The following is a 27,131-nucleotide window of genomic DNA, read 5'->3' as shown; positions in this document are numbered from 1 at the left end:
GTGGTGTCGCCATTTTTTAGGCTTTTGGGTGCTTTTTTTATGTAAATAGATTTACCATTTTGTTTTGTACATTTGAACCTCACTGGTTTCAGTTCTTAGAGTTGTCTATGTGCTAGGTTCTTGTACCTTGACACTAAAAAGACCAACCCATTTTGAAATAGCAAACCAACCTGTTGTTCCAAACTCGCTCAAACTTAAGAATGGGCAATAGAAATAGACATATGGCCAAAGATGAATGCTCCTTTTCCTTGTATCCTACGAACAATAGGCAAAAGAAAAAAGAGAAAGAAACGAGAAGACAATAGAAGAAGAGGAGAAGAAAGACGAAGTAGAAGAACATGTAGTTGAGGAAAATGTAAGAGTCAAATTTCATATTTCCACTCATCTCAAGCAGCTTCCACCATAGCTGGCTCTAAGGCCCTTGAAGTAAGGCGTGGAAATGGAGGGGTCATGCTTTGGGGTCGGACATGCTACAATTGTTGGTGAAACTAAGGGACTATATTAGGAGTTACGCGAGAGTTGGCGTGACTGAAATTCAAACACATGTAGCAATGAAATAGTGCTTCTCCATTTGTACTCACTTTTTTTCTTTGGTTTGGACTCAAAATGCTTTGACTTTACAAGAGCAATTAATAGAGATCAACATTTTGGGTTTGGACTCAAAATGTTCTCTTGGAGGCATTCCAGCTATGCACCAATCAAAACATTTTATTTCGCATTTTTGTGTAATGTTGCACTTTATCGTGTGCTTATCTCGATTTCTTACAACTAACATATAAGCAAAAAGTAAGCACAAATTTCTCCCTTATATGAGTTACAAGGTTTAGTTAATGATGCATAAATTACCCCCAGGGACCAGCATATAGACAATTCAAACACCACCACCCAACCAAGTATTAACCAAGATAAGAGACCCTCTTGCACTTTTTATCGAGAAAAGCAACAGATAAGAGACATAATCATGTTTCATGCAAGTACTGTAAATAAGAGACACAAACGAGTCGATCGTGTTTCCTTACCATTGCAAGTACGTTAGTTTGCCAAATCATGTCAGCACTAGTGAGGGGGGGAGAGAGAGAGAGAGAGAGAGAGAGAGAGAGAGAGAGACCACTATGTTACATAAGTCCTCCAGAAGGGAAAATCATGTTTGAGGCAAAACTGAAATGACACCTGAATGTTGGAGCAAGCGAAACGAAGCCAGAAAAGACCACGATGCAACCATCCTTGCCAATAAAACAATGAAGTAAATGCACTATAGAGGATGACATGAGCACCCCTGGGGATTGTAAGGAAAAGCAGAGAATAAATTCATGCTACTCCTTGTTCCAACTCTGCCACAAGACTCCCAAATTCCTTCTGTAGGAAAAAAACACACTGTCAGAACAATCAGCTCTTATTTAACAGTATTCAAGTGAAAAAAAAAAAAAACAAGCTGTTCTTTCACAGTATTCAAGTTAAAAAAACCATAAAAGAGCCAATCAACCCTCGTGCATGTCCTAAACTAATTATTGTCGGACAATGCGGACTCCTAGCTTGTATCAGCCAATGATAGTAGGCTACTTTGGACAAAAGCCAATCTGAATCAAATTATCTATTGAGGCCAAGCTACCTCATTTGAAATTGCATCCAGTAAATTGGTGCGGCGGCTAGATCAATTTCTATTTATTGACGATCTCGTTCCCCTGTCCCTGCTTCATCAAAGCGAGGAACAAAGACTGATCGTGTTGCCAAATGGCTCTAAGAGTTCACAACGAGCCTGCCCAATTTCTTGTCAAAGCCCCTACATTCCTACTAAACCCGTCTCTACCCCTTATAAAGACTAATCCAACACCTAACCACAAGTCCTACAGTGCTAGCAATGTCCACAAGGAACCAATCCTATGATGTTAAATGGAGACTCCGGCTGGCAACCCTCTGCATTGCATGTTAGGAGCAGCAATATCCGCAGTGTCTGAGGAAGGCATCGAGCAGGGCCATACATCGAGGGACAAAGGAGGTGAGGCATGTTGGAGTTACACCACTTTGCTGCTTCACCTAGGATAGAGCATACCCGCATCCTATCAGGTATATAGGCAGCTGCTGGTGAAGGCCCTCGTGATCCCAATGCAGTCCCCATCTCTAGACTGCAGCTGTGAGAATGCAGATGGCATGGCATGCTCCTACGATACATAAAAATATAAGAGCACGAGAGAGGGGCCCAGCTGACCTGCTTCCTGATAGGTATATAGGCAGCACTAGTGCACATTCTCCCGACATACGTTGCTTGACCGAGCCACTCAGCTAGGCAAATCCAGACGCCCGCGACCTCGAGGGGTCTCCCACCATCGACGAAGGCTGCGGCAGAAGATACAGATCACGCTAGCTCGACATGCAAGACGCCCAACCAGAGTACTGACCATGGAGGAGGTTGATGAGATTCGACAGCGACCGATGAGAGATTTCATTTGAACCCACCAAACACCCCCCCGAATCAGCTTCAGATTCATTTCCTTTTTCCTTAGTGTTTCAGTGTTAGTTCTTTGTAATTTTTGTACTCAGACATGATATCAGATTCACCAATTGTAACTTTTTGGTCTCATAGGTCATTTTGGCCTTTCAAAGATGTTAATATAAACATTTCATCTCTCTCTCTCTCTCTCTCTCTCTCTCTCTCTCTCTCTCTCTCTCTCTCTCTCTCTCGCACGCGCGCTTCTGTGTACAATGGCCTATCACCCAGAGGAAGTACAAAAGTGGGTTAACAAGGTGTGAACTATATAAACATCAAGGTGGCCTCTATGATGAATGTAAAAGGAACCACTATTGGGGTGCATAATGCCATGTGATGTGGCCATGATCTCGACGGAAAAGAACTGACGATCTCGCCCATCTATGAAGAAAGACATATCATTCTGGAGGAGCCAAGTGTATACAGCAGCTCTGTCCACATGGCTGTCAAAACAGTGAACATAGGGGAGGACTAAGAGCCCAGAATGTGGGCACGAGCCTTCCACATGGTCCAAAGCGTGATGCTGCGTGTTGTGGTGAAAACTGAGTCTCGGTGGCAGAAATCCAACTCATGACCTGCATCCGGTATCATCTATAAAGTGTCTGATCTATATGGGAGTACGCAAGAAGACTGGATTTATCGACAAGCCCTGAAAATAGGTGTGTGACCATGGAAATTGAAAAGCCATGCAACTACCCCCCACGTCACAAACCCATCATGGATGCCCACTCTAATCAACAAACAACAACGACCCATCCATACTGGCTGTGCATATGGACAAACCCAGAAACAGTGCCTCAAATACTTGGGCTCCATAGTACATCTCTGTCAAGTCGGATCATGACCAGTGACTGCCGACCAAGTGCCTACAGGCAATCCAGCATGTGCTAGGATCCACATGGAAAAACATATCCTGCAGCTGATCCGGAGGGTCCAAATGCAGGACCAAAACTGTAGTTGGAAAGCGGGTAGGATGCGCTGATCCTGCCACACCTGTGGACGGTGAGGTGTATGCCGGGTTCGTAAAAGAAACCTCCTCCCAAGGGAGACTGTACTCAAAATATGATAGAGGGACTTCATCATCGCTCAACGAAGGCCAGTGCCACTCTCCAAGATCCTAGTCCAGCTGAAAAAAGGGGTTTGCCTTGCCAAATCCATAGTCTCGAAAGTGGAGCCTCCTCACAGTGAAAACAAGATCGACACATGATCTCCTCAGAGCCAACCACTCTAACAGGCTGCCAATGGGCAGTCAGCCTCTGATCAGGTAAAACCTCACCCTGAAAGTCCAATTTGATGTGACATCCATGATGGCCAGTCTTGGCACTCCTTAAGACTAGAGCCCCCTGCTAAGCAACAATCGGGTCTCCTAAGATGGGATCGAAGTACACCCACCATCCTTGATGGGAAGGTAAAGGAGTCTAGCCCTCAATCAAGGCATGCCAATCAGGTGGAATGACCTCATCGATCTCTCTCATACGGGCAGTAACCTCCCCGCGAATCCCGTAGGTTGCTCCTATAACATGTGCCCCAACCAAGGAATCATCTGACCAACGGCGTAATGAGCTTGCCGATCTGTCATGCTATCTAGCCCAATAAATGTGAGTCCTCTCACCTAGCTAACGGCCTTCTGCATCTCTTACATATGCATTCCATACAAGTGGCTGCCTCTCTATAACAAACTTGGACACTCCAAGTCAAGATTCTACCGCGACACAGCAGAGATTCACTTCAAAACAGTCCACAATTCACAATTGATTCGACACGGCCCGGCGGAGTTCCGTGCCTAGCGATGTTGGCCCCAAAGACTAGTGCCCCTTTCAGTATTTCTTTTTGTATTAATCTGAGTTCAAAGTACAAGAGAGTGGGAGGGTTCTCACTCTCAGACTCTTCGTCCAAATGCTCTCAAGAGTGAGGGCCCTGCCCACTTATTTATAAGTTACAAGGGATACCCAAAAGCAGAGTCCCAAAAGGAGTAAGTCAAAAGCCTTAAAAAATAAAGCAACTTATTCCCAAAAGCTGCCAATTTTTTTCAGCAAGCGTAAAATCTGCATATCTGTATGCCTTGCCACGCCATCAGCTGTCACGCAAAAAATAGAATTTCCGTACGGTATGTCCCGCTTTTCGTGTCGCAAATCAGGGAGCTACCACATCAGCACTGTCTCTGCGTTTCTCGATGCTGCCAACAGGGGTGTGTGTGTGTCCTCTGCTGTCCCACTTGTAAAGTGTGTCTAGGGCCATGCCACGTCACCCATTTGTGACATACCCCCCCCCTCTTGAAAGCATTGTAATCGCCCTCGATTACGCCTGCAAAACAGACAGAGGCCAGAAACCATCTTAGCAGACATTAACTGTTAGTACCAACGCACTAGGAGTAACACATCTAGCACATGTACCAATCGACAGTCACATATCACTTGACATCACAGGACATCACATGACAAATCACATTCAAAAATCATTCCAATCTCAGACCATGATTAATCGGCAACGTATATAGCAATGGCATCTAGATCCAGTCGGGACCTCTCACATGCCCGATTCACTAATCCTTATTGCAATCATGTCTATAGAGATTTATCAAACCGACATGCTGCAGTCATTTCGTCTATCAGTTCTTGCACTTAAACAAGTCAAGTACAAATCAGTATCATATTATCGGGAATTCCAAATCTTAAAGTCATTACAGCAGAATGCTGTCAGCTCACAATATCCCTGAAACCCAATAGAAACATCAATGACTCTATTATCAAAAATCGGAGCAATCCATTGACAAAGGAGTAGAGTGACTCCCCCTCTTGTGCAAGCCCACTGCACCAAATTCCGCCCAAGCTGAAATAGCTGTTCTATCAGAGTAGACTATGCTAAATCGAATGCTTCAAGGTAAAAATTCACAATCTAAAGAGTATCTGCCAAGTCCTCCTCCTCCATTCACTTCGCATCCAATGCGGGATAGTTCTTGAATTTAACCAAGAACCGTCTTATCGCTTTACCTTTTATCTTTCTATCTTTATGTGCCAATATTCGTTCTGGAACGAGTATCTCCTCGTTTTCCTCCACTTCAAGTTGCTCATCTGGCTTCCCATCATCAAGCACATCGCCTTTAATAAGCTTAAGGAGACTCACGTTAAAGGCTTTGTGAATCCTCCAAGTATCGGGCAGCTTAAGTCTAAAGAGACATCATTTATCTTTTCTTTTATCTGGAACGGTCCATAGTATCTCATGCTAAGCTTTGGAAAAAGCCGCTCCTTTCTCCTTCTTTCTCAGGCGTGCCTTCTCAAAACATAAGAGCACCAATCGTTCTCCTTTAATTTCAAATCACGACGATGTCGATCTGCTGCCTTTTTGTGTCTTTCCTGAGATTTCTGTAAAGCCTCCCGGACCTTGGTAAAAGCTGTGTCCAAGTCCCTCGTATACTGGTCGGCTTCAAAAATCTTATCTTTCGTGCTTAAGAAGAGTGGAACCTTCAGGACACCTACCTCTCTCCATTAAAGTTCAGTAATTTTGAAGTTTATGTTGTTGTGTTGCTATTGAATTCTCGCTTGGAGTGTCCAAGCTGGTTACAAAGCGCATATGTATGACTTTGAGGGTTTCAGATGTTTGGCAGCACTCTGGCTTTGTGAGGCCCTTAGAAAGCTTGTCATTCTCTCGCTCTTAGCAATGAGTAGGAGGACTGAATCTATCTCAGATAGATCCCTTCTACGCCAATGACCACATTTGTGACATGGGGAGATTTGTTTGCATCCTGGTAGGTACTACCATGCACCGGTGATTCTCACCATGGCAGACATACAGAGGAGGAGGGGTGCGATGGTACGCATCCCTAAGAGGATCTTGCTGGATCTAGAGCTTAGAGAGCTAGTGGAGGGTCTCTTATCTTGGTTAATACTTGGTTGGGTGGTGGTGTTTGAATTGTCTATAAAAAGTGCAAGAGGGTCTCTTATCTTCGTTAATACTTGGTTGGGTGGTGGCGTTTGATAAAAACTGCTAGAGTGACCTCTGGCCTGGTTAAACTCAATCGCTTCTTCCTCCAGGTGTCGGCAGCTCGCTTGGCTGCAGCCAGGGGGAAGAAGTAGCGTCTCCGACGGGGCATTGTTTCGTTTAGCCACGATACAGGAGCAGCATCCAGACAGTCCTTGGTTAAGGGAGCGGCAGGCTAGACAAGAGGTGGCTAGAACTGAGGAGCGGCGGCATGAGTTTGCCTTCCATCGACGACAGGCATCTTAGTGGACCCACGTGGGTGACAGAGTTATTGGGGAGTTTTTTGAGACGGTGCGCCCACGCCATGCACACACCAGTGCCAGCCTTCAATAATCTCAAATGGCGCCTTCCCCATCGAAGAGTAAATCGTGTTATTGTAGGCAAATTCCACCAAGGGCAAATACTTTTCCCATTGAGTCTTCTGATCCGAGATGTAAGACTTCAATAAATCGAGTACAACTAAATTTGCAATCTCAGATTGCCCATCTGTCTGCGGGTGGAAAGATAATGAGAACTGCAACCATGTGCCAATGTTCTCCCAAATAGCCTTTCGAAACAAACTCGTGAATCGGGAATCTCTGTCAGAGACAATTGTCTCGGGCATGCCATGTAATATGAATATCTGGGCAATGAACAGTCTCGCTAAGTGATCCGGCTTGACTTGCTTCTTCACCGGAATATAATGAGCTTGTTTGTTGAATCTGTCAATAACAATCCAGATACAATCGTGCCCGCCCTGTGTCTTTGGGAGATCAAAAATGAAATCCATAGCAATACTTTCCCAGGGGCGGGTGGGAATGGGTAAATGCTGTAACAATCCTTGCGCTTTATACCTGTCAAACTTGACCTTCTAGCATACCAAGCAGCTCCAAAAAAAATCGTCCACATCCTTCTTGAGTCTCGGCCAAAAGAAGTATTTCTCACACATCTCAAGGTGGTAACAATGCCGCGGTGACCCGTAAATGGTGGACAGTGGCATTCGGTTAAAACCTTTTCCCTCAACGGCTGTGTAACGCACAACATCGTTTTCTTCATCAAGTAGCCATCCCAAATGGAATATCCCGCTACTACCTCCCCATATCTGCAAAATCTGTATTTGTGGCATACTGATCAACCATATCCTCGAAGCTTCTATGGTGTATCGCGGAAATAGCCAGAACCAACGGCTTCCGAGACAAAGCATCTGCCACCAAATTCTTTTGTCCCTATACATGGACAATCTGGAAGTGAAACTGTGACAAGATGTTCGCCCACCGCATCTGCTTTTCCGATAGCTGCTTCTGTGACAAGAAGTAGCGTAAACTCTGGTGATCTGTAAGGACCGTAAAGTTGGCTCCGAGTAGGTAATGTCGCCACTGAGTAAGAGCATGGATAACCGCCAAAAGCTCTTTCTCATATATCTGTGTTGTCAATTCCGGCCTTGAAAACAATCGGCTTTCATAGGCAATGGCATGGCCTTCTTGCATTAAGACCGCACCCAGACTACGGCCACAAGCATCACAATATACCTCGAATGACTTCTGCAAATTCGGCAAAGTCAAAACTGGTCTTGTAGTCAATTTCTCTTTCAATGTCTGAAAGATAGTCACCTTTGTGGGTCCCCACGAGATAGGGACTCCTTTCTCTATCAAGATGAAGCAACCTCTGCAAACTTTCTAATGAACCGCTGGTAGTAAGAACATAAGCCCAAGAAGCTTCTAACTTCATGGACATTCTTCAAATCGGGCCAATCACGTATAGTCTCAATCTTGGCCGGGTCCATCTACACTCCTGCTCTGTTGAGATGATGTGTCCCAATAAGTGCATCTCCGGTACGAAAAATTCACTCTTCTTGGCATTAATCACCAACTTGTGATCTCGCAATGCCTGAAAGACCTGTACCAAATGATGTCTATGTTCTGCCTCATTCTTGGAGAAGACAATAATGTCATCAAAGAAAGTGCCAACAAAGATTCTGTACTCTCTAAAAATCCTATCCATCATTAGCTTAAAAGTATAAACCGAAGGTCGTCCGAAAAGCTGTCTTGTAGGCATCTCCAGACACGATTCGCATCTAATGATATCCACTTTTCAAATCGATCCTGCTGAAACAAGAGGATGCTTATAGTCTAACAAGAATATCATAGATCCTCGAAATCGGAAATCTGTTCTTGATGGTGATTTTATTGAGAGCTCTATAATCAATGCACATTCTCCAAGATCCGTCTTTCTAACAACACCAGAGAGCAGTAAGGTGAAGTACTCGACTGGATTCATTCTGGGCTCGCTCACACGGTAAGGTAGCCGGTTCGGTGGTGTGCTTCAAGGTATCATATCAATAGTATGATCCTTAGGACGAGTTGGTGGCAACTCACCTAGCAAGCCCTCCGAAAAGCAATCAGCATGAGTGTGGAGAAAATCCTAGCGTTCTTTATCAAGCTCAAAACATATTCGACCTTCAATCATCATTCAATTCTCTCCAAAAAAATTGAGTAAAGAAACTGAGTTTCATCAAGTACAATCTCTTTGCCTTGCCCTTCATTTGTCAAAGTCACTTTGTCAGATCGATAGTCAACCACGGTATTGTTCTTATGGTACCAAGGGATTTCAAGGAGGACGTCACAACCTCCCAAGGGCATTACGTAGAAGTCCTCGTGCCCTAAACACCCCTTTATGCATCTCTTTGTTGTCCTTTGTCTTCTGGCAATTGCTCAGTAGGTTGCTGCTCATTTTCAGCATCAAAAAGAGTTGAATTTTCAGCCAAAGATGGTTTTATGGCTGGCTGATTTTGCTAAAACTTGACCTTCTTTTTGTCAATGTCTACATGTGTAGCATGTTTCAGCAATTTACCTCATTGAAAACTACATCTCGGCTGCGTATTATCTTCTTGTACTGAGGTATCCAAACTCGGTAACCCATCTCTCCCTCATCTCCATATCCCATGAGGATGTCCTTGATAGATTTCATGTCAAGTTTGGTCCTCTGATAATAGGTACATGCACAAATGCATCGCAACCAAAGACTCGTAAATGGTCATATGAAGCCTGTTTGCCATACCAAACCTCTTCAAGGATGCCATTATCTAAGGCACGATTCGGAGAGCAATTGTGCACATGAATTGCGGTTTTAAGAGCCTCTCCCCAAAACTCTTGAGGGAGATTAGCCGTGGAACATGCATCTCACTCTCTCACAAATTGTGCGATTATATGTTTCAGCCACACCATTAGATGATGGATATAAGGGGCTGTCAATTCCCGTTTAATACCGTACATCTCATAGGAACTGTTAAACTCACGTGATACATACTCTCCTCCATTATCCGTCCTGATAGCTTTTAACTTAAAGCCCTTTTGTGTGGTCACAAATGCATGAAACTTCTTGAATGAGTCAAGTACATCACTTTTACTTTTTAGTATATACACCCATGTCTTTCTACTGTGATCATCAATGAAAGACACAAAATACCGTGCACCTCTATGTGAATTCACATGCATAGTGCAAACATCATAATGTACTAAATCAAGAACATGCAATTTGCGAGCGACACCAGAGGAATAAGAGAACTTCACTTGCTTTCCATAGATACAATCATTACAAAAATCAAGGCCAGGGCCTTTTACATCAAACTTCCCCAAAGAGGAGAGAACATCAAGCCCTTTTTCACTCATATGGCCAAGTCTTTTGTGCCAAAGCTCCTTGTGAGAATCAACTTCAGCCACAGCCAAAAACTTGCCACGTAAAGCCTTGCAATGCAAATAATAAAGAGTTCCCTTCTTGCTACCCTTTACAATCATCATAGAGCCTTTATGCACTTTCCAACAGCCACCACCAAACATAGTGTAATAACCCTTCACATCTAGCTGCCCAACCGAAAGTAGACTTTTCTCGATGCCAGGTACATACCTAACATCATGCAAAATCAGCTCTTGACCATTTTCAAGCGCCAAGTGTATAGTGCCAACGCCCTCAATCTCACATGCATGATTACTGCCCAAGTAAACTTTACCCAGATTACCTGCAATGTATGAAGCAAAAGACTCCAAAGATGGAGTAACATGAAACGAGGCACCACTGTCTACTATCCATGATTGTGACAAACCATCATGTGCTGAAAGTAATGCATCAATTACCTCTGGTTTTGTGATATACATATCACTAGCCATTGCCACACTATCATCATGAAGGCATGAGTCAACAACAAGTGCATCATCCGTATCAATGCTTTTCTTCATGACAGACACTCGAAGCAAGAAGCCAATTTGCCTTTGCAACTTCCTTGGAAGAAGAGTCGTGCATCAATCACTTATAGCATGATTAGAATCCTTCTTCTTCTTGCCCTGCTGTTTCTTTCTTTCAAGTTCCTGCTTGTAGTACTTGCAATCGGGCTTTTTATGCCCTTTGCATCCACATTGATAGCATGTAACATCCTGGGACTTACCCCTACTCTTACTCTTGTTCTTGCCTCTATTGTTTGCATTATTCTTTTTTTCAGACCTGCCTCTTACATTATACGTTGGCCCGCTGCTTTCACCGCTAGTCTTTCTTCTAATTTCTTCATTGAGAATAGAACCTCGTACACCATCAAATGTCAAAGCAGCATTGTTGCTCAAAGAGACAACCAAAGCTTCCCAACTGTCAGGCAAAGTCATCAATAAGAAGATAGCCTCATAGTAACAGAGGACGGAGCCTAGAGACAGGGGACACTCAGTTCCGGGACGGGGATGAGTGGAGACGGATAGCAAACTGCCTGCCAAGTGGGAACACAGCCAAAACGTCCCGGAGACGGCAAGGAACGGCACGGGACAACAGTCAAACAGTCAACTTTTTAAAAAAATTGAAGAACTAATCGTTTCTAATGGCCAGTTCCTCTCCAACAGCCATATTTTTGAACTTTGAAGCACCCCAATGGCTATAAAAGCCACCCTTTGGGTCCTCATTTCTCGATGTTTTATATGCACATTTGCGTCTATATGACTCATGTTCTTTGGTCTATTCAGTGTAAATTTGTGGTCAAAGTGATGCTCTATGTGTGTAGCATGTGTAGATCAAAAAATGCCAAAAAAACTCTTTTTTTTCCGTTCTGACCCTCATCTGTTCCCTAACTTTTGCCGTCCCCACCCGCTGTTCCATGTTACTATGGATAGCCTTGAGCTTATCACCAAAAGGCTGCAAACCAGAGTCTTGCAATCGACTCAAGACACCTGTGAAAGCACTCAAGTGTTCAGATGCAGGCTCAAGTGCTCAGATGCAAGCTTCGACTCATCCAACTCCATGTTTACAAGCTTTCGCATAAGATGCACTTGATTCACAGGAGTTGTATTCTCATACTCTTCCACATAGCATAAGCAGTGTCAAGACGCTTAATGTCCGTGAGCACATCATCAGGCACCGCCATCTTGATGTAAGCAATCGCTTTCTTGTTAAGCGTAGCCCAATCTTCATCTGACAAAGCAGCAGGTTTCACTTCCAAAATTGCATCATCGCAATCTTTCAGAAATAGGATTCCCTACATTCTATCTTTCCACAAGTCAAAGCCAGAGCCATCAAACCTTTTGATTTCAAGAAAAGACTTCGACTCACTGCTTGTAGATGCATTAGAGGCCATTTCGGTGCAAAAAGACTCAAAAATTCACTGTTGTATTTTTATAACAGCAGGCTGAAAACTGAGATTTGAGCCTCTTACAGGCTCAATACTCAGTGTAGAAGAGCAAGAGATGGTAACAAATTGTTACCGGCACTTTACCACAAGTGTATAGCAGTAAGGAAGCATAAATTTCAACAATAAAAGCTGAAATTTCAGCACACAAATAGGAAATACAATCCTTGCATGCATACTCTCACTTCAGCAATATAACCAAAATGCATATGCATCAACCTCAAATCTGCAAATGGATTAAAAGCTGCTGCAAAATAAATTTTCAGCAATACATCAACTCAATGGCGAGCATCCCGCATGTAAAATACATAAATGTGCGCATACATAAGCTTTCCGATGCGTATAAACCTGCGTTTTTTCGTAATTTCTTGAAAAACTCAAGAACAAACCGCAAATTCTCTGCTCAAACTGTCCACAAATTGCAATACATGCACCAATGTCTGCAAAGTAGTGATATTGCAACAAAAGCCTCAAATTTTGACGGTCTAATTTTTGAAATTTCATCAATTTCAGCAAAAGCCCCAATTTTTTCTCAACCTGTAAGTGCAATTTCCACCTGTAAAGCATCAATATGCTATGAAATTGCTGAAATTTCAGCCACCTGTAAAATGCCCCTTTCTTCTGTAATTGATTTTGTCTACTAATCCCTGCTGTATCGCAAAACGAGACCCTCACAATCTCAAAGCTTCATCAAGAAGTTGTGGGCTGTAGTGAGAGAAGAGAGAAAGAGCATACGGCTGAAAATCGTAGAGAGAGAGCGTCGGCTGAAATCGAAGAGAGAGAAAACGCTTGATGTTTGCTTCCCAATGCGGAAACGTGCGGCAGAGTTTTGGTCTCAGGTTGTGGAGTCTTTTCCGCATGCAAAGCAGTGGTGTGTTGGAGGGGACTTCAACATGTTGGAGGACCCTCTGATCGGATTGGAGGTGGCTATGTCAAGGTGCACAGGGCTGAGCTGGCAGCTTGGGAGCGGCTATGTATGACTACGAGGGTTTCTGATGTTTAACAACATTCAAGTATTGTGAGACCCCCCAACAGCTTGGCTTTCTCTCGCTATGATCACAGAGTTGGAGGAGTAAATCTATCTAGATAGATCGCTTCTACGCTAGTGACTGCATTTGTTACTTAGGTGGGTCAGTTTGCATCTTGGCTGGGACATCTTTTTCGGACCACACACCAGTGATCCTCACGGTGACAGATAGACATAGGAGGGGGAGCACGATGCTACGCATCCCTCAGAGGATCTTGTTGGACTCCGAGCTCAAAGAGCGAGTGGGTGGCTCTTTGGACAGAGGGCTTGGACACACAGGACTCTCCTGCAGACAGAGTGGCCTTTGGACTTGCTCAGCTTAGTCGTTTCTTTCTCTAGGATTCTACGGCCCACTTGGCAGCAGCAAGGGAGGAGCAGCAGCGTCTCCAACGGGGCGTTGCTTCCTTGCAGAGGATGCAGGAGCAGCATCCAAACAGTCCTTGGTTGAAGGAGCAATTGCAGCAGGCTCGCCAGGAGCTTGCCAGCATAGAGGAGAGGCGTCATGAGTTTGCTTTCCATCGACAAGCATCTCAATGGACTCACGTGGGTGACAGGGTGACTGGGTCTTCCTTTGAGGAAGTGGAACCTCATCATGTGCACACCAGTGTCAGCCAATTGAGGAGACCTAACGAGTCAGTTGCTTCAGAAACAAAGGATATGCGTGCAGTTGCTACTAACTTTTATCGTGACCTGCTGTCAGCAGAGCCTCAGTCAGAGTGTCAAGATGCATGCAGAGAGCAAGTTTGGGCACAGATGCCTTGTCTTATGACTGAGGAGATGTGGTTTGACTCCCAGTTTTTTCCTGGAGTACTCGAACTTACTGGGCTCAGACCTTTGCAACGCTTTTCAATACATCTTGCACACAGGAGAGATGCCTGACAGCATGAGTGAGGGCTTCATCTACCTCATTCCCAAGGAGGGTAGCTCCTTGGATGAGATTTGACAGTGACGGCCCATCACCATCCTCAACTCAGCCTACAAAATTCTAGCCAAGGCTCTGAGTTTGAGGATTCAGCCACTTCTAGAGAGCATTATACATGGGACCCAGACAAGTTTTGTCAAGGAGCACACTATCCTTGACAATATCTTCACTTTTTGGAAGGCGTCTGCCCTCGCACGTCTCCGAGGTGAGGATTTGGTGATACTTCTTCTCGATTTTGAGAAGGCCTACGACAGAGTTGACTGGGACTTGTTGGAGGGTACTCTACGTAGGATGGGCTTCTCAAATGCTTGGATCAGAGGTGTGTCAGCTCTCTCCAGGCGTGCACACAGTCAAGTGCTTTTGGCAGGAGAGGAGACCGTTTCATGCTCACACGCTCAGTCAGACAGGGCTACCCTCTAGCCCCCTTCCTCTTTCTGTTCTATGCTGAGGCGATGAGCAGATTCTTGGTTTCACAGCAGGTTGGTCTACGTGGGTTAGTGCTCCCTATCCGGGGTAAGGAGCTACTGGATGCCGAGTTTGCAGACGACTCAGCTTTGTACTTGGAGGGCCAGGAGGCCAACTTACACAGGTGTGAGCAGGCTCTTGAGACTTTTTGTTGTGCAATAGGCGCACTGATCGACTAGAGGAAGACAGTGGCTTTCTGGGTTGGCAATGCTCCTACGCCTGATTGATTGCCAGGTGAGGGTTTTAGATGGATTCCCCCAGGGACTGCAGTTCGCTACTTGGGCTCCCCTCCTCCTGTCCATCAGGAGGAAGTTGCTACATTGGAGTTCGGCACGACGCTCTTTGGTAGGCAGAGTTATAGTGACCAACCAAGTGTTGTTGGCTACTAGGTACATCACATCTTGTTGGATCTTCTCAAGCTCCTGCATCAGCCAGGTAAAGAGGCGGATCAAGAACTTTCTTTGGTCAAGGCGTGACACTCAAATAGCCCAGGCCAAAGTAACATGGCAGGTCATCACTCTACCTTGTGGTCAAGGGGGGTTGGGAATCATAGACCCAGCACAACACAGCAGAGCCCTTCTTGGGAAGTTTGTGGTCAAAGGACGGCTTCAAGGAGAGGAGCCCTGGAAGGAGTTTTTGCTTCAACGGCTTAGAGCTCGAGTGCCTCAAGCAGGAGGCCCTTGGAGACCTTCCATCAAATGGATCTTTACAGAGATGCGCAGAGTTGGTTTTAGCAGGAGACTGGAGGATCATTTCGCTATGAGCCTCCTTCGCTCTTGGGAGTAGCTGCGGAGAGGCCTAGAGCAGCACCAGTCCACCTGCATGGAGGAGCACTTGAGACAGCTCCTTGTTTGGAACCCCATGGTCAGCACTCAGAGAGGCCACTTGGTTGGTAGTAGGCCTCATGTTTCTTAGAGTCCCATGGCAGAGGGTCCAACACGCACTGTAGGGGATTGGCTTCAGTTCTCACGTTTGCCAGAGGAGTTACAGAGCATCCAGCTGCAGGGCATGAGAGGGGTGCAAAGCATGTGTCAGGACATCACTGAGGCAATACCAGCTGAGTGGCTCACACCTCTAGAGACAGCAACTCCCATATGGATGGGGACCTTCATGCAAGTGGAGGTCCTCATCACAGTTCGAGCTTGATTAGAGACCGTACCCTCCATGTTCTTCAAGATAAGAGGGCGAGGGTCGACTACACAGTCTTAGTAGAGGCTCCACAGGTCACAGAGTGTTGTTTTCAGAGGATCCGAGTAGTCGGTATCTGCGGGAGGACTTGTGTCATCGATCTTGACACAGCAGCTCTTGAGACAGGTCACTGGAGGCTTTGGGCTTGGGAGAGTTGTCCACTGGCACGAGTGGAGTGGGATCTTGGACAGTGGTTTTGGAGGGACCCTTTCTCCTCAGTCGATCTGTAACAAACTTGGACACTCCAAGTCAAGAATCAATCGCGGCAGCACCAAATAACCACTTCAAAACAATTCACAGATCACAATAGATTTGCACTCGCCCGGCGGAGTTCCGTGCCTAGAGATATTGGCCCCAAAGACTGCGCCCCTTTCGGTATTTCTTTTTATATTAATCGATCATCAAAGTACAAGAGAGCGGTTAGGGTTTCACTCTCAAACTCTGCGTCCAGATGCTCTGAGAAGTGAAGCCCTCACCACTTATTTAAAGATAGAAGGGATGCCCAAAAGCTTTTAAAATAAAAAGCATCAGTTCTCTCTCTCTTAGAGTCTTTTCCTCTTTTTTTTTTTTTTTTACGAAAGCAAAATTCGCGTCGCTCATCATTTTCCAAAAAAAAAAAATTCAACCTCCGCGATTTCCGAAAATTAGGGTTTTTGGCAGAAATTAGGGTTGCAGGAATTTTAGGGTTTCTGGCACAAATTAGGGTTTCTGTTGTCTGCCACGTCATCACTTTGTGACATCATTCAACATTCATTCGGATCTTAGACCATGATTTATCGGCAATGTATCTAGCAATCACATCTAGGTCCAATCGGGACCTCATCGATGTCCGATTCACTAACCCCTATTGCAACCATGTCTATTCGAGATCAATCAGACCAAAATGCTGCAGTCATTTCGGCTATCAGTTCCTGCACTCAAAAAAAGTCAAGAACAAATCAGTATCATTATCAGGAATTCCATTTCATAAAGTCATCGAGCAGAATACTGTCAGCTCTCAGTATCCTTGAAGCTCAAAGAGACATCGGTGACTTTAGTATCAAAATCGAGGCATCTCTTGACAAGGGAGCGGAGTGACTCCCCTCTTGTGCATCCCACTGCACCAGATCTCCGGCCAAGCTGAATTTCTGGGTTCTGTTTAAAGTTGACTATGCTAAACCAAAACATCGAGGTAAAGTTTCACAATCCGAGGAGTATCTCCTACGTCCTCCTCCTCCATCCACTTCGCATCAAATGCAGGAAAGTTCTTGAACTTAACCAAGAACCGCCTTCGGACTTTACCTTTCTTCGTATCATTATGTGCCAAAATCTGTTCAGGAACAAGGATCTCCTCGTTTTCTTCCACTTCGGGTTGCTCATCAGACTCCTCACCATCAGGCACATCACCCTTAATAGGGTTCAAGAGACTCACATGCAATGCATTATGAATCCTCCAAGTATCTGGCAGTTCCAATCGGAAGGAGACATCATTTATCTTGTCAGTGATCTGGAAAGGTCCGTAGTATCGCATACTAAGCTTTGGAAAAAGCCTCTCCTTTCCCTTTTTCTTTCTTAGACGTGCCTTCTCAAAAGTAAGAGCACCCAATCAACCTCCTTCAGTTTCAAGTCGCGACGATGGCGATCCGTTGCCTTTTTCTGTCGTTCTTGAGACTCCTGCAAAGTCTCGCGAACCTTGGCAAAAGCCGTATCCAAATCTCGCGAATATTCATCCGCTTCAAATATCTAAGCTTCATGCTAAGGAAGTATGGAACCTTCGCAGCACTTTCAACAATCTCACATGGCGTCTTCTCCGTCGAAGAGTGTATCGTGTTATTGTAGGCAAATTCCACCAAAGGTAAGTTCTTTTCCCATTGAGTCTTCTGAATCTAGATACAAGACTTCAATAAATCTAAAATCACTGAATTGGCAATCTCAAATTGCCCGTCAGTCTGCAAGTGGAACGATGAGGAGAACTGCAACCGCGTGCCAATGTTCTCCCAAATTGCCTTCCAAAACAAACTCATAAATCTGGGGTCTCTGTCGGAGACAATCGTCTCAGACGTGCCATGTAATCGGAAAATCATCGTGATCATTCTGTGTTCTTGGGAGATCAAAAATGAAATCCATTGCAATACTTTCCCAAAGGGTGGGTAGGTATGGGTAAAGGCTGTAACAATCCCTGTGCCTTATGCCTGTCAAACTTGACCTTCTGGCATACCAAGCAACTGCGCACAAACTCTTCCACATCCTTTTTGAGTCTCAGCCCAAAGAAGTATCTCTCTACCCCCTTCATGGTGGTAGCAATGCCGCGGTGACCCGTCAAAGGTGGACAATGGCATTCAGTCATAACCTTATCCCTCAACAGCTGTGTAACGCACAAGATAGTCTTTTTCATCAAGTAGCCTTCCCGAAGGGAGTATCCAGCTACTGTCTCCCCATCCCGTATCCGTGTGAAAATATCTGCAAAATCTGTATCTGTGGCATACTAATCGACCATATCCTCAGGGCTATTATGATGTATCGCGGAAACAGCCAGAACCAACGGTTTCCGAGACAAAGCATCTGCCACCACATTCTTCTATCCCTGCACATGGACAATCTGGAAGTGGAACTGTGACAAGATGTTCACCCACCGCATCTGCTTTTCCGAAAGCTGCTTCTGTGACAAGAAGTAGCGCAAACTCTGATGGTCTGTAAAGACAGTAAAATCCGCTCCGAGTAGGTAATGCCGCCACTGAGCAAGAGCATGGATAACCGCCAAAAGCTCTTTCTCATAGATCTGTGCTATCATCTCCGGCCTAGAGGACAAACGGCTCTCGTAAGCTATGACATGGCCTTCTTGCATCAAGACCGCGCCCAGACTACGACCACAAGCATCACAATATACTTCAAATGACTTCTGCAAGTCCGGCAAAGTCAAAATAGGTCCCGTAGTCAATTTCTCTTTCAATGTCCGAAAGGCAGTCACCTCTGTGGGTCCCCACGAAAAAGGTACTCCTTTCTGTGTCAAGGTATGCAAAGGGGAAGCAACCTCTGCAAACTTTCGTTTGAACCGCCTGTAGTACGAACATAGTCCCAAGAAGCTTCTAACTTCATGGACATTCCTCAAATCGGGCCAATCACGGATAGTCTCTATCTTGGCCGGGTCCATTTGCACTCCTGCTGTGCTGACACAATGTGTCCCAAAAAGTGTATCTCTAGTAGGAAAAATTCACTTTTCTTTGCATTAATCACTGACGTGTGATATCGTAATGCCTGAAAGACTTGAAGCAGATGATCTCTGTGTTCTGCCTCATTCTTGGAGAAAACAATGATGTCGTCAAAGAAAGTGCCAACAAATAGCCTGTACTCTCGAAATATCATGTCCATCATCCGGTTAAATGTCGTAGGAGCATTGGTTAAGCCAAAAGGCATCACCAAAAACTCAAATAACCCAAAAGTCGTCCGAAAAGCTGTCTTGTAGACATCTCTTGGCGCTATCCTGATCTGATAATATCCACTCTTCAAGTCAATCCTGCTAAAGCACGAGGATCCCTGTAACTTGTCGAGTATATCATCGATCCTAGGAATCAGAAATCTGTTCTTGATGGTGATTTGTTGAGAGCTCTATAATCGATGCACATTCTCCAAGATCCGTCTTTCTTCAAAACCAACAACACTAGAGAGCAATACGGTGAAGTACTAGGCTGGACAATACCCTTTTCCAAGAGGTCTTTCACTGGGCTCATAATCTTTTCATTCTGTACTCGGCTCACACGGTAAGGTGGCCGATTCGGTGGCGTGCTTCCAGGTATCAGATCAATGGTTTGATCTTCAGGCCCTCTGAAAAGCAATCCGCATGAGTGTGGAGAAAAATCACGGCGTTCTTTTGATCAGGTCAAAACATATTTAACGTTGATCCATCGTTCAGTTCTCTCCCAAAAGAATGAGTAGGAAACTGAAGTTCATCAAGTACAATCTCTAAGCCCTTCATTTATCAAAGTCGCTTTCTTGGGCCGGTAGTCAACCACGGCGTAGTTCTTGTGGTACCAAGGAATCTTGAGTAGAACGACACTCGCGTGCCCTGAACACCCCTGTCATTGCAAACGAAGTTTGCCAATGCTCGGTGTAATGGCAACATCCCATCCGGGTGCCAATCGAACTACCTTCGCCTGTGGCGTCAGTCTGTCGAGCGTAATTCCATATCGAGCCGCCAATTCCAAATGAAAAGAAGTTGGCCTTGGCTCCTTCAAAAGAGCGTCCTCATCCTTCACTTTGCCCCAAAAGCGGCAAAGTTTGTACTTTCATTCATTCGATTCGGTGCAGGTCCCACGCCATGTGGTACCACTTCTGCTTTTCTATCTGCCTTTTCTGCCACATTACTCGGCTGCTCTCGAACTCTCAGACCTGTCGTCGTCGTCTTTCTTTGCCTTGTCAAATGTCGACCGACGACCCAAATATCCCGGGAAGTCAGTGCCTTTCTTCTGCTTTTTGCCGTGCTTTTTGGCTTCCTTTTGCGTGTCAAAAAGCTGAGCAATCCGTGCATCAACCACGTTCTCCAGTTCCTTCTGCGTATATTTCTTGGAGGCAGAAGGTTTCTTGAGAGCGGGTTTCGGGAGTGGTGTTGTGGTTCTCTGCCACTCCGTCTGTACCTCTTCCAAAGAGGTCTGGTTCATATATTTTGCCATCTTCGGGTCCTTGGCAAAATTGAGCATCATCTTTGTTGCATCGCCGATCAACTGGCGACGCTCTATCTCTCGCCGCTCTGCCTAAGTAGGCCAAGGCGGGCCATACTCTGCCTGAATCTTCGTTGTGATCCCAGCCCGCATCTCCAGATGCAGAGGGAGTCGACTAATCATTGCCTGAAGCCATAGGTGCCGCGGAAAAAAAATTCGGGGATTGGATTTCCCGTAGAAGAGAAATTGGCCGTGGAAGAGAAATTGGCCGTGCTTTGATACCACTATAACCGACTTGGACACTCCAAGTCAAGAATCAATCGCGGCAGCACCAAATAACCACTTCAAAACAATTCACAGATCACAATAGATTTGCACTGGCCCAGCGGAGTTCCGTGCCTAGAGATATTGGCCCCAAAGACTGGCGCCCCTTTCGGTATTTCTTTTTATATTAATCAATCATCAAAGTACAAGAGAGCGGTTAGGGTTTCACTCTCAAACTCTGCGTTCAAATGCTCTGAGAAGTGAAGCCCTCACCACTTATTTAAAGATACAAGGGATGCCCAAAAGCAGAGCCCCAAAAGCTTTTAAAATAAAAAGCATCAGTTCTCTCTCTCTCTCTTAGAGAGTCTTTTTCTCTTTTTTTTCTTTTCAAAGCAAAATTCGCGTCGCTTATTATTTTCCAAAAACAAAAAAAAAAAAAATTTCAACCTCCGTGATTTTCGAAAATTAGGGTTTTTGGCAAAAATTAGGGTTTGCAGGAATTTTAGGGTTTCTGGCAGAAATTAGGGTTTTTGATGTCCGCCACGTCATCACTTTGTGACACGATCATCCAAGGGTCCCTTTCTTTCAGTACACTGTTCGACTGGGCAACACATACTGGCAGCACGGAGAGAGGCTCGTCCTACTGCAGCACCTCATTGGCAGGAGGAGGGTCTCATAGTTGAGCTCTTGTCAGCCTTTTGAGCGAGATTGTGGGACGCCAGACATCCGCGGCGAGTCACTCTGTTTCAGTGGCTAGTTGCACATAGAGCTACAGCAGTGGGGAGCTGGCTAGTACATAGTGGCCTTTCGGCAGCATGCGCAGCTTGTGACCATCCTTTGGAGAGTTAGCGTCATTGTTTCTGGGACTGCCCTATGGCACGGCAGGTTTGGCTTCGGGTCCTTTGGTTGATGCCAGTCCTTTCCACAGCACGACAGTACACTTGGGGGACAGCTACTTGCTCCACTCTCACAAGCCCTGCACTACAGTTTGAGCTATCCTCCACCAGCAGGATGATAGTGGTACAGGGAGGTCGACCTACACTCCAGCCTACTACAGAGCTTACCCCACAAGAGTGGTGCAATGAGAGAGAGGTGTGTTGGGAGCTTGTAGGTGGCCTGACACTCTGGTTCATTTGGCGGGCCCTTGCTTCCGCAACTTCGAGGCTCGCCTTGTACCACCAGCGGAGACTGTTCGAGATTTTTGGTTGGAGCTGATCCATACTCTCAGGGGACAGTTCGAGAGACTTCAAGGCAGCTCCGACCACATGCGGGAGCGCAAAGAGGAGTTCCTTCGACTCTGGCGCCTTGGGAGTTTCTTCACGATGGTCCGGGTGAGCTCAGATGGCACTACCGTCCACTTGTGTGGCTTTTCCCTCCTCCCATCTCTTCATTTAGCCCTCATTGTACATATGTTATTGGGAGAGTCTCCCCTTATGGTTGATGTAGCCCTCTCTAGTAGAGGTGGTTGTAGCCCTATGAGCAGTTTTATTAACTAATAGAAGGATCTTTTCCTTGAAAAAAAAAAGTATATAGCAGCTTCAATCTAAAGGACACATCATTAACCTTTACATAAAGAAAGGGTCCATAGTATCGCATAGTTAGCTTTAGAAAAAGCCTCTCCTTACCCTTTTTCTTTCTAGGACGTGCCTTCTTAAATCTAAGAAGCACCCAATCACCTTCCTAAGTCGCAGCGATGTTGTCTGCTACCTTCTTATGCCGCTCTTGACACTTCAAAAAAGCTCCTTAACCTTGGGACAAGCAATATCCACACTCCCAGTCGAAGTGTGAACAGTGTTGATATAAGTAAACTCCACAAATGGTAAATAATTCTCTAAATGAGACTTATTCTCAAAGATATAGCACTTTAAGTTTCAACAAGTCAAAACCATTGAGCTGGTAATCTCACTATCCATCAGTTTGTGGATGAAATGAAGAAGATAATTTCAGCATGGTGCCCACATTCTCACACACTGCTCTCCAAATAAACAAGTGAAGCGGGGGTCTCTATCAAGAACAACAGACCACAAGTTTGTGACATGGCACTGCAAGGGGTTAGGGTTCGTAAAAAGACCTAATGTCCCTTCGTTCTAAATCTCAGACTCAATGGTCGTTTCCTTCCCGTTCGGGTACCTGAGAGACTAGCTCTCAACTCAGATTCCTTTCGATTTGTACTCAGAGCGCATAAGCTCTACAAACCGTTCTCAATTCCGTTTCCGGAATCCCTGAGAGTAAGCCAAAGCCTCCTTGCTGCTTTCTCCTTGATAGAGTATCTGCAAAATCACAAACCATAGCAAAGAAGCGTAGATATTATGCACAACTAATACCTGCCAAAGTACAATAGTTCTTGAACTTGACCAAATACTTCTGTGTAATCTCTCTGGACTTTAGTGGGCGCTCGTGATGATGAATGATCTGCTCCAGTTGGAGTATCACTTTTTTTTCCTCAACCTCAACAGGTTCCTCAGCAATAGGCTAACTTGGAGGCGGTCCCACATATGGCCAGAGTAAACTAACATGGAAAGCAATGAGCATGATGGATCCTCGGATACCACTGTCATAAACACGAGCGTACACAAGCAATTAATAAGCTGAAAAATAAATAGAACTTGACAAAAAGAGAGAAAGGAGAAGATCAACATTGATGGGAACCAGAAGAGCACAGAAGCTCTCCATGTAACAGACTTGGACACTCCAAGTCAAGATTCTACCGTGACACGACAAGAATTCACTTCAAAACAGTTCACAGTTCACAATTGATTCGACATGGCCCGACGGAGTTCCGTGCCTAGAGATATTGGCCCCAAAGACTGGAGCCCCTTTCAATACTTCTTTTTTTATTAATCTGTTGCACAAAGTACACTGAGTGGTTGGGACACACTCTTAGACTCTGCGTCCAGATGCTCTGAGAAATGAGAGCCCAACAACGCTTATAAAGAGATTACAAGGGATGCCAAAAGCAGAGCCCCAAAAGCTGTCCCAAAAGCTTTCAAAAATAAAAGCATGTTCTCTCTCTCACAAGCTCTCTTGAGTAAATGAAGCAAAAGTCTCTCTCTCTCTCTCTCTCTCTCTCTCTCTCTCTCTCTCTCTCTCTCTCTCTCTCTCTCTCTCTCTCTCTCTCTCTCTCTCTCTCTCTCTCTCTCTAGCAAATTGCGTAGCCAAAAAGCAGCCCCAAAAATCTACCAGCAATTCCATACGCAATTTTGTCACGTCAGCTATACGGATTCCGTGAACTGTGCCGCAAAACACGGGCCTGTCCGTATGGTGCACTGCCACGTGTCACTGCAGTCGGCAATTCAGCCAGGGCGGGAGTGTGTGTGTGTACAGCAGCCACGTCACTAGTTTGTGACACTCCAAACCGTTCCGGATTCCGTTTCTAGAATCTCTCAACGTAGGCCAAAGCCTCCTTGTTCCCATCTCCATGATGGAGTAGCTACAAAATCACAAACACAATAGCAAAGAAGCATAGATCATATGCACAACCAATACATGTGGCTCTTGACACGGAAACCAACCTATGTACGCAAACTTGTCGTGAGCATTTGTGATTCCGTTGCGACAGAGTCTCATTGTCCTAGCGCTGGCTACATATGTTGACAGTGGGGTTTAAATTGTTGCTTTTATAGGGCTCGGGAGGTGGCAAGAATAGAAAAGGAGGCAGCCGCTTTTTCTGTGAACAATAGCAGGTGAGCGACCAACTGAAAATAGTTATAGGGGAGAGAGAGATCGCTAATCGTGGGTTGTTTTTAGCCAGCAAGGGAAGCACCTCCTTTTATTTTGCTTTAATTTAATTAGTGGCTGCCCACTTATCAAGTGGGTAACGGGCCACTTATTACAATAAGCGTGAACATGTTCAAAAACTACGTAGAAACTTGTGAGTTGAAAACTAATGCTTACACAGCACTCCCAGGCGTCCTCGATGCAACCTCATGCACAAATGCAATGCAGACATAGATATCCTTGCAAGAAAGCATCTGCTTTCCCGGAAAGCACTCAAAAACATCCTGCTTTTATTCAAAGCTTCTCAGAGCCCATCTTTATTCATGTGCTTGCATCCTTACACGTAATTCTTACCTCATTCGGATTTCCTTCTCACACCAATGGAATATGCTCTTTTCGATGCTCTTGTCACCCATCTTATGACGCATCAAGAATAACACATGGCATAGCTGTGCTTTGGCTGATGCTGACATGGAAGGGCCGCATGGATGGCAAATTTGCGCCTAGCTTCTAAGCACCAAGCTTTTAAATGAGATTATTACTTTTGGAGCTCTGCTTTTGGAATCCCTTTAGCTGTTTATAACGAACTCTTGGGGCCACTCTCTAGCAGAGCATTTGGACACAAAGTCGCAAAGAATTGGACCCTCGGAAGTTGTACCTTTGTGATGGGCAATCAAGAAAGAAATACGGAAAGGGGCGCCAGTCTTTGGGGCCACTGCATCTAGAAGCGAAACTCCGCCGCTTCATGTGGACTCTCTCTCTCTCTCTCTCTCTCTCTCTCTCTCTCTCTCTCTCTCTCTCTCTCTCTCTCTCGCAGTTAGCATACAACATCTCAGGTTTACCTTGTTGAGACAAAGCCCAAAAATCCTCCTCCAATTTCTTCAGGTACTGCGGAGGCAAGAAGCGAGTCTTTAGATCGACCTCAAACTCCTCCCAACAAAGCTCGAGAGGGGGAATCAAGAGACTCAGAATAGACCACCTTGTGGGCTTCCTCCTCCTCCATCCAGTCATCCTTCCAAGATCATGATGAGTTCACGCATGGCTTCCGTTTCTTGCCTACAAGCCTCGGCGTCAACCTCGCGCTCATATAGCATTGGTCGTTCGTATAGCATTGGTTGCCTCCGCGATGGTCTTGGCAACCTTTTCATAATCCGGCTCCAAAGAAGAGGTATCTGACCGGACCGCCAACGTCATGATGAAATCACGCGTAGCTTCCGTTTCCTGCCTACAAGCCTTGGCTTCAACCACAAATCGATGTTCCTCTCGCTCCACCACTTCCACACGCTCTTGTCGACGTGCCTCCTCCGCATCCACACTCTTGTCGGTGTGCTTCTTCTTGCCGCATCATCATCTTCATCATCATCCACATCATGGAATCCATGAATTTGGTGGCAAGGATGGAGGGGTAGGGGGAGGACTCGTGGGGAGATCCGACAGGGGAACTCCATACCGCTACGAGTCTTGACCATGCAAGGATTCTACTCTTGGTTCAAGGAAGGTCGCAAACTAATCTGAGGGAGACTATCTACCCCCTCGTCCGTGCAGCCCGCATGAAACACTCGGTATACAATTAGTTGCTGTTTTTTGACACTCAAGGTGTGCGGTCCCATGCGCTATGGCAGGCCTATTGTTCCAAAAGTGGGAGGAGTATCCCTCGTCACTAATTGACACCTCCATTTGGAGGTGGGATCGATGGCTCACGATCACCAGTTGATCGTGACCGTTGGATTGCCTACGAAATGCAAAAGATTCCCACTTTCTCGGATCCGGGACTTGAACCCACTACCCTCTCCCCCACGGGATTAACTCTAACCACTAAGCTAACGCGCGCTTGTTGAAAGGTGTGTGTGGGATAAGCTTATAGATCACGGCGTCGCGGACAGGTTTACACCTAGTTCAGACCGAGTTCGCACTGAGTTCACACCAAATTTGGTGTGGTGTGCAGGCCCTCCCCAGTTCACACCTAGTTCACACCGTGTTCACGTCGAGTTCACACCAAATTTGGTGTGGTACACATATCTCCAAGTTCACGATTAGTTCACACCTAGTTTAAATGTCGATCAGACGGCCCGGATTGCACCCGCCTCGCGACGCCTACTGTGGGCCATTGATCCCACCTCCCTGGGGAGGTGTCATTTAGTGACGAGGAGGAGTATCACCAAAGTGCTGCAAACACAACCAATAACACGAGAGGAAAAAAAAAACTTTTTGGGGATTAGCGGATTAGTGCAAAATCTTCAAAGCTTTGATACCAATGTCAGATGCAACAGAACTGAAATGATGACAAGATCTAGAATTTTACACTTCCACAAATCTTTACTTCTTTCCTTGCGTTGATGATTGCTTTTTAGCATAAATAATGGTTCCTTTTATTTCCTGAAGAGAGGAAATGAGAGAGAGAGGTAGAGATGTGTAGAGAGAGAGAGAGAGAGAGAGAGAGAGAGAGAGAGAGAGAGAGAGTGTCTTGTTAGCTTAATTGGATTGGGTACATGTAGCGGAGTAGGACATGTTTCCTACTTCTTTTATCCTTTTTTTTTCCTCGATTTGATTTATTCAATCAATTATTACGAAAAAGAGAGAGAGAGAGAGAGAGAGAGACCCATTGGGGTCCCAATCAACCCTCTCAAGAGCTCCCAAGACTGTTGTCGATGTGGTATATGCTATTGATTGTGTAAATGTACACACATGCAATACCTCAAGAGAAGACTCTACTGACTCAAATGGGAAATGTCGCCACGGTAACTTTTCAAGATGAAGCACCTTCGAGGCTAATTAGATGCACCTTTGGATCCTTCTCAATGTGGGATTGTTGATGG

At 45.4% G+C, this 27,131-nt stretch overlaps 1 protein-coding gene across 2 annotated transcripts in view; it reads right to left on the bottom strand.

Annotated features, from left to right (window-relative positions):
* Positions 1-896: 896 nt before the first annotated feature.
* LOC147439624 (uncharacterized) overlaps positions 897-27,131 on the bottom strand; it is a 58,983-nt gene continuing 32,748 nt past the window's right edge. For both annotated transcript variants that reach the window (XM_086485438.1, XM_086485439.1), the window contains one exon: positions 897-1,356. In XM_086485438.1, coding sequence (XP_086341564.1) covers positions 1,309-1,356 — 48 coding nt within the window. In that variant the 3' untranslated portion in view covers positions 897-1,308. The remainder of the gene's footprint in view (positions 1,357-27,131) is intronic.

This window comes from Adiantum capillus-veneris, chromosome 16 (assembly GCF_014529385.1).
Source record: "Adiantum capillus-veneris isolate H3 chromosome 16, ASM1452938v2, whole genome shotgun sequence".
Classification (NCBI taxonomy): domain Eukaryota; kingdom Viridiplantae; phylum Streptophyta; class Polypodiopsida; order Polypodiales; family Pteridaceae; genus Adiantum; species Adiantum capillus-veneris.
The sequence above is the reverse complement of the archived record's forward strand: the minus strand, read 5'-3'. Positions and strand labels throughout refer to the sequence as shown.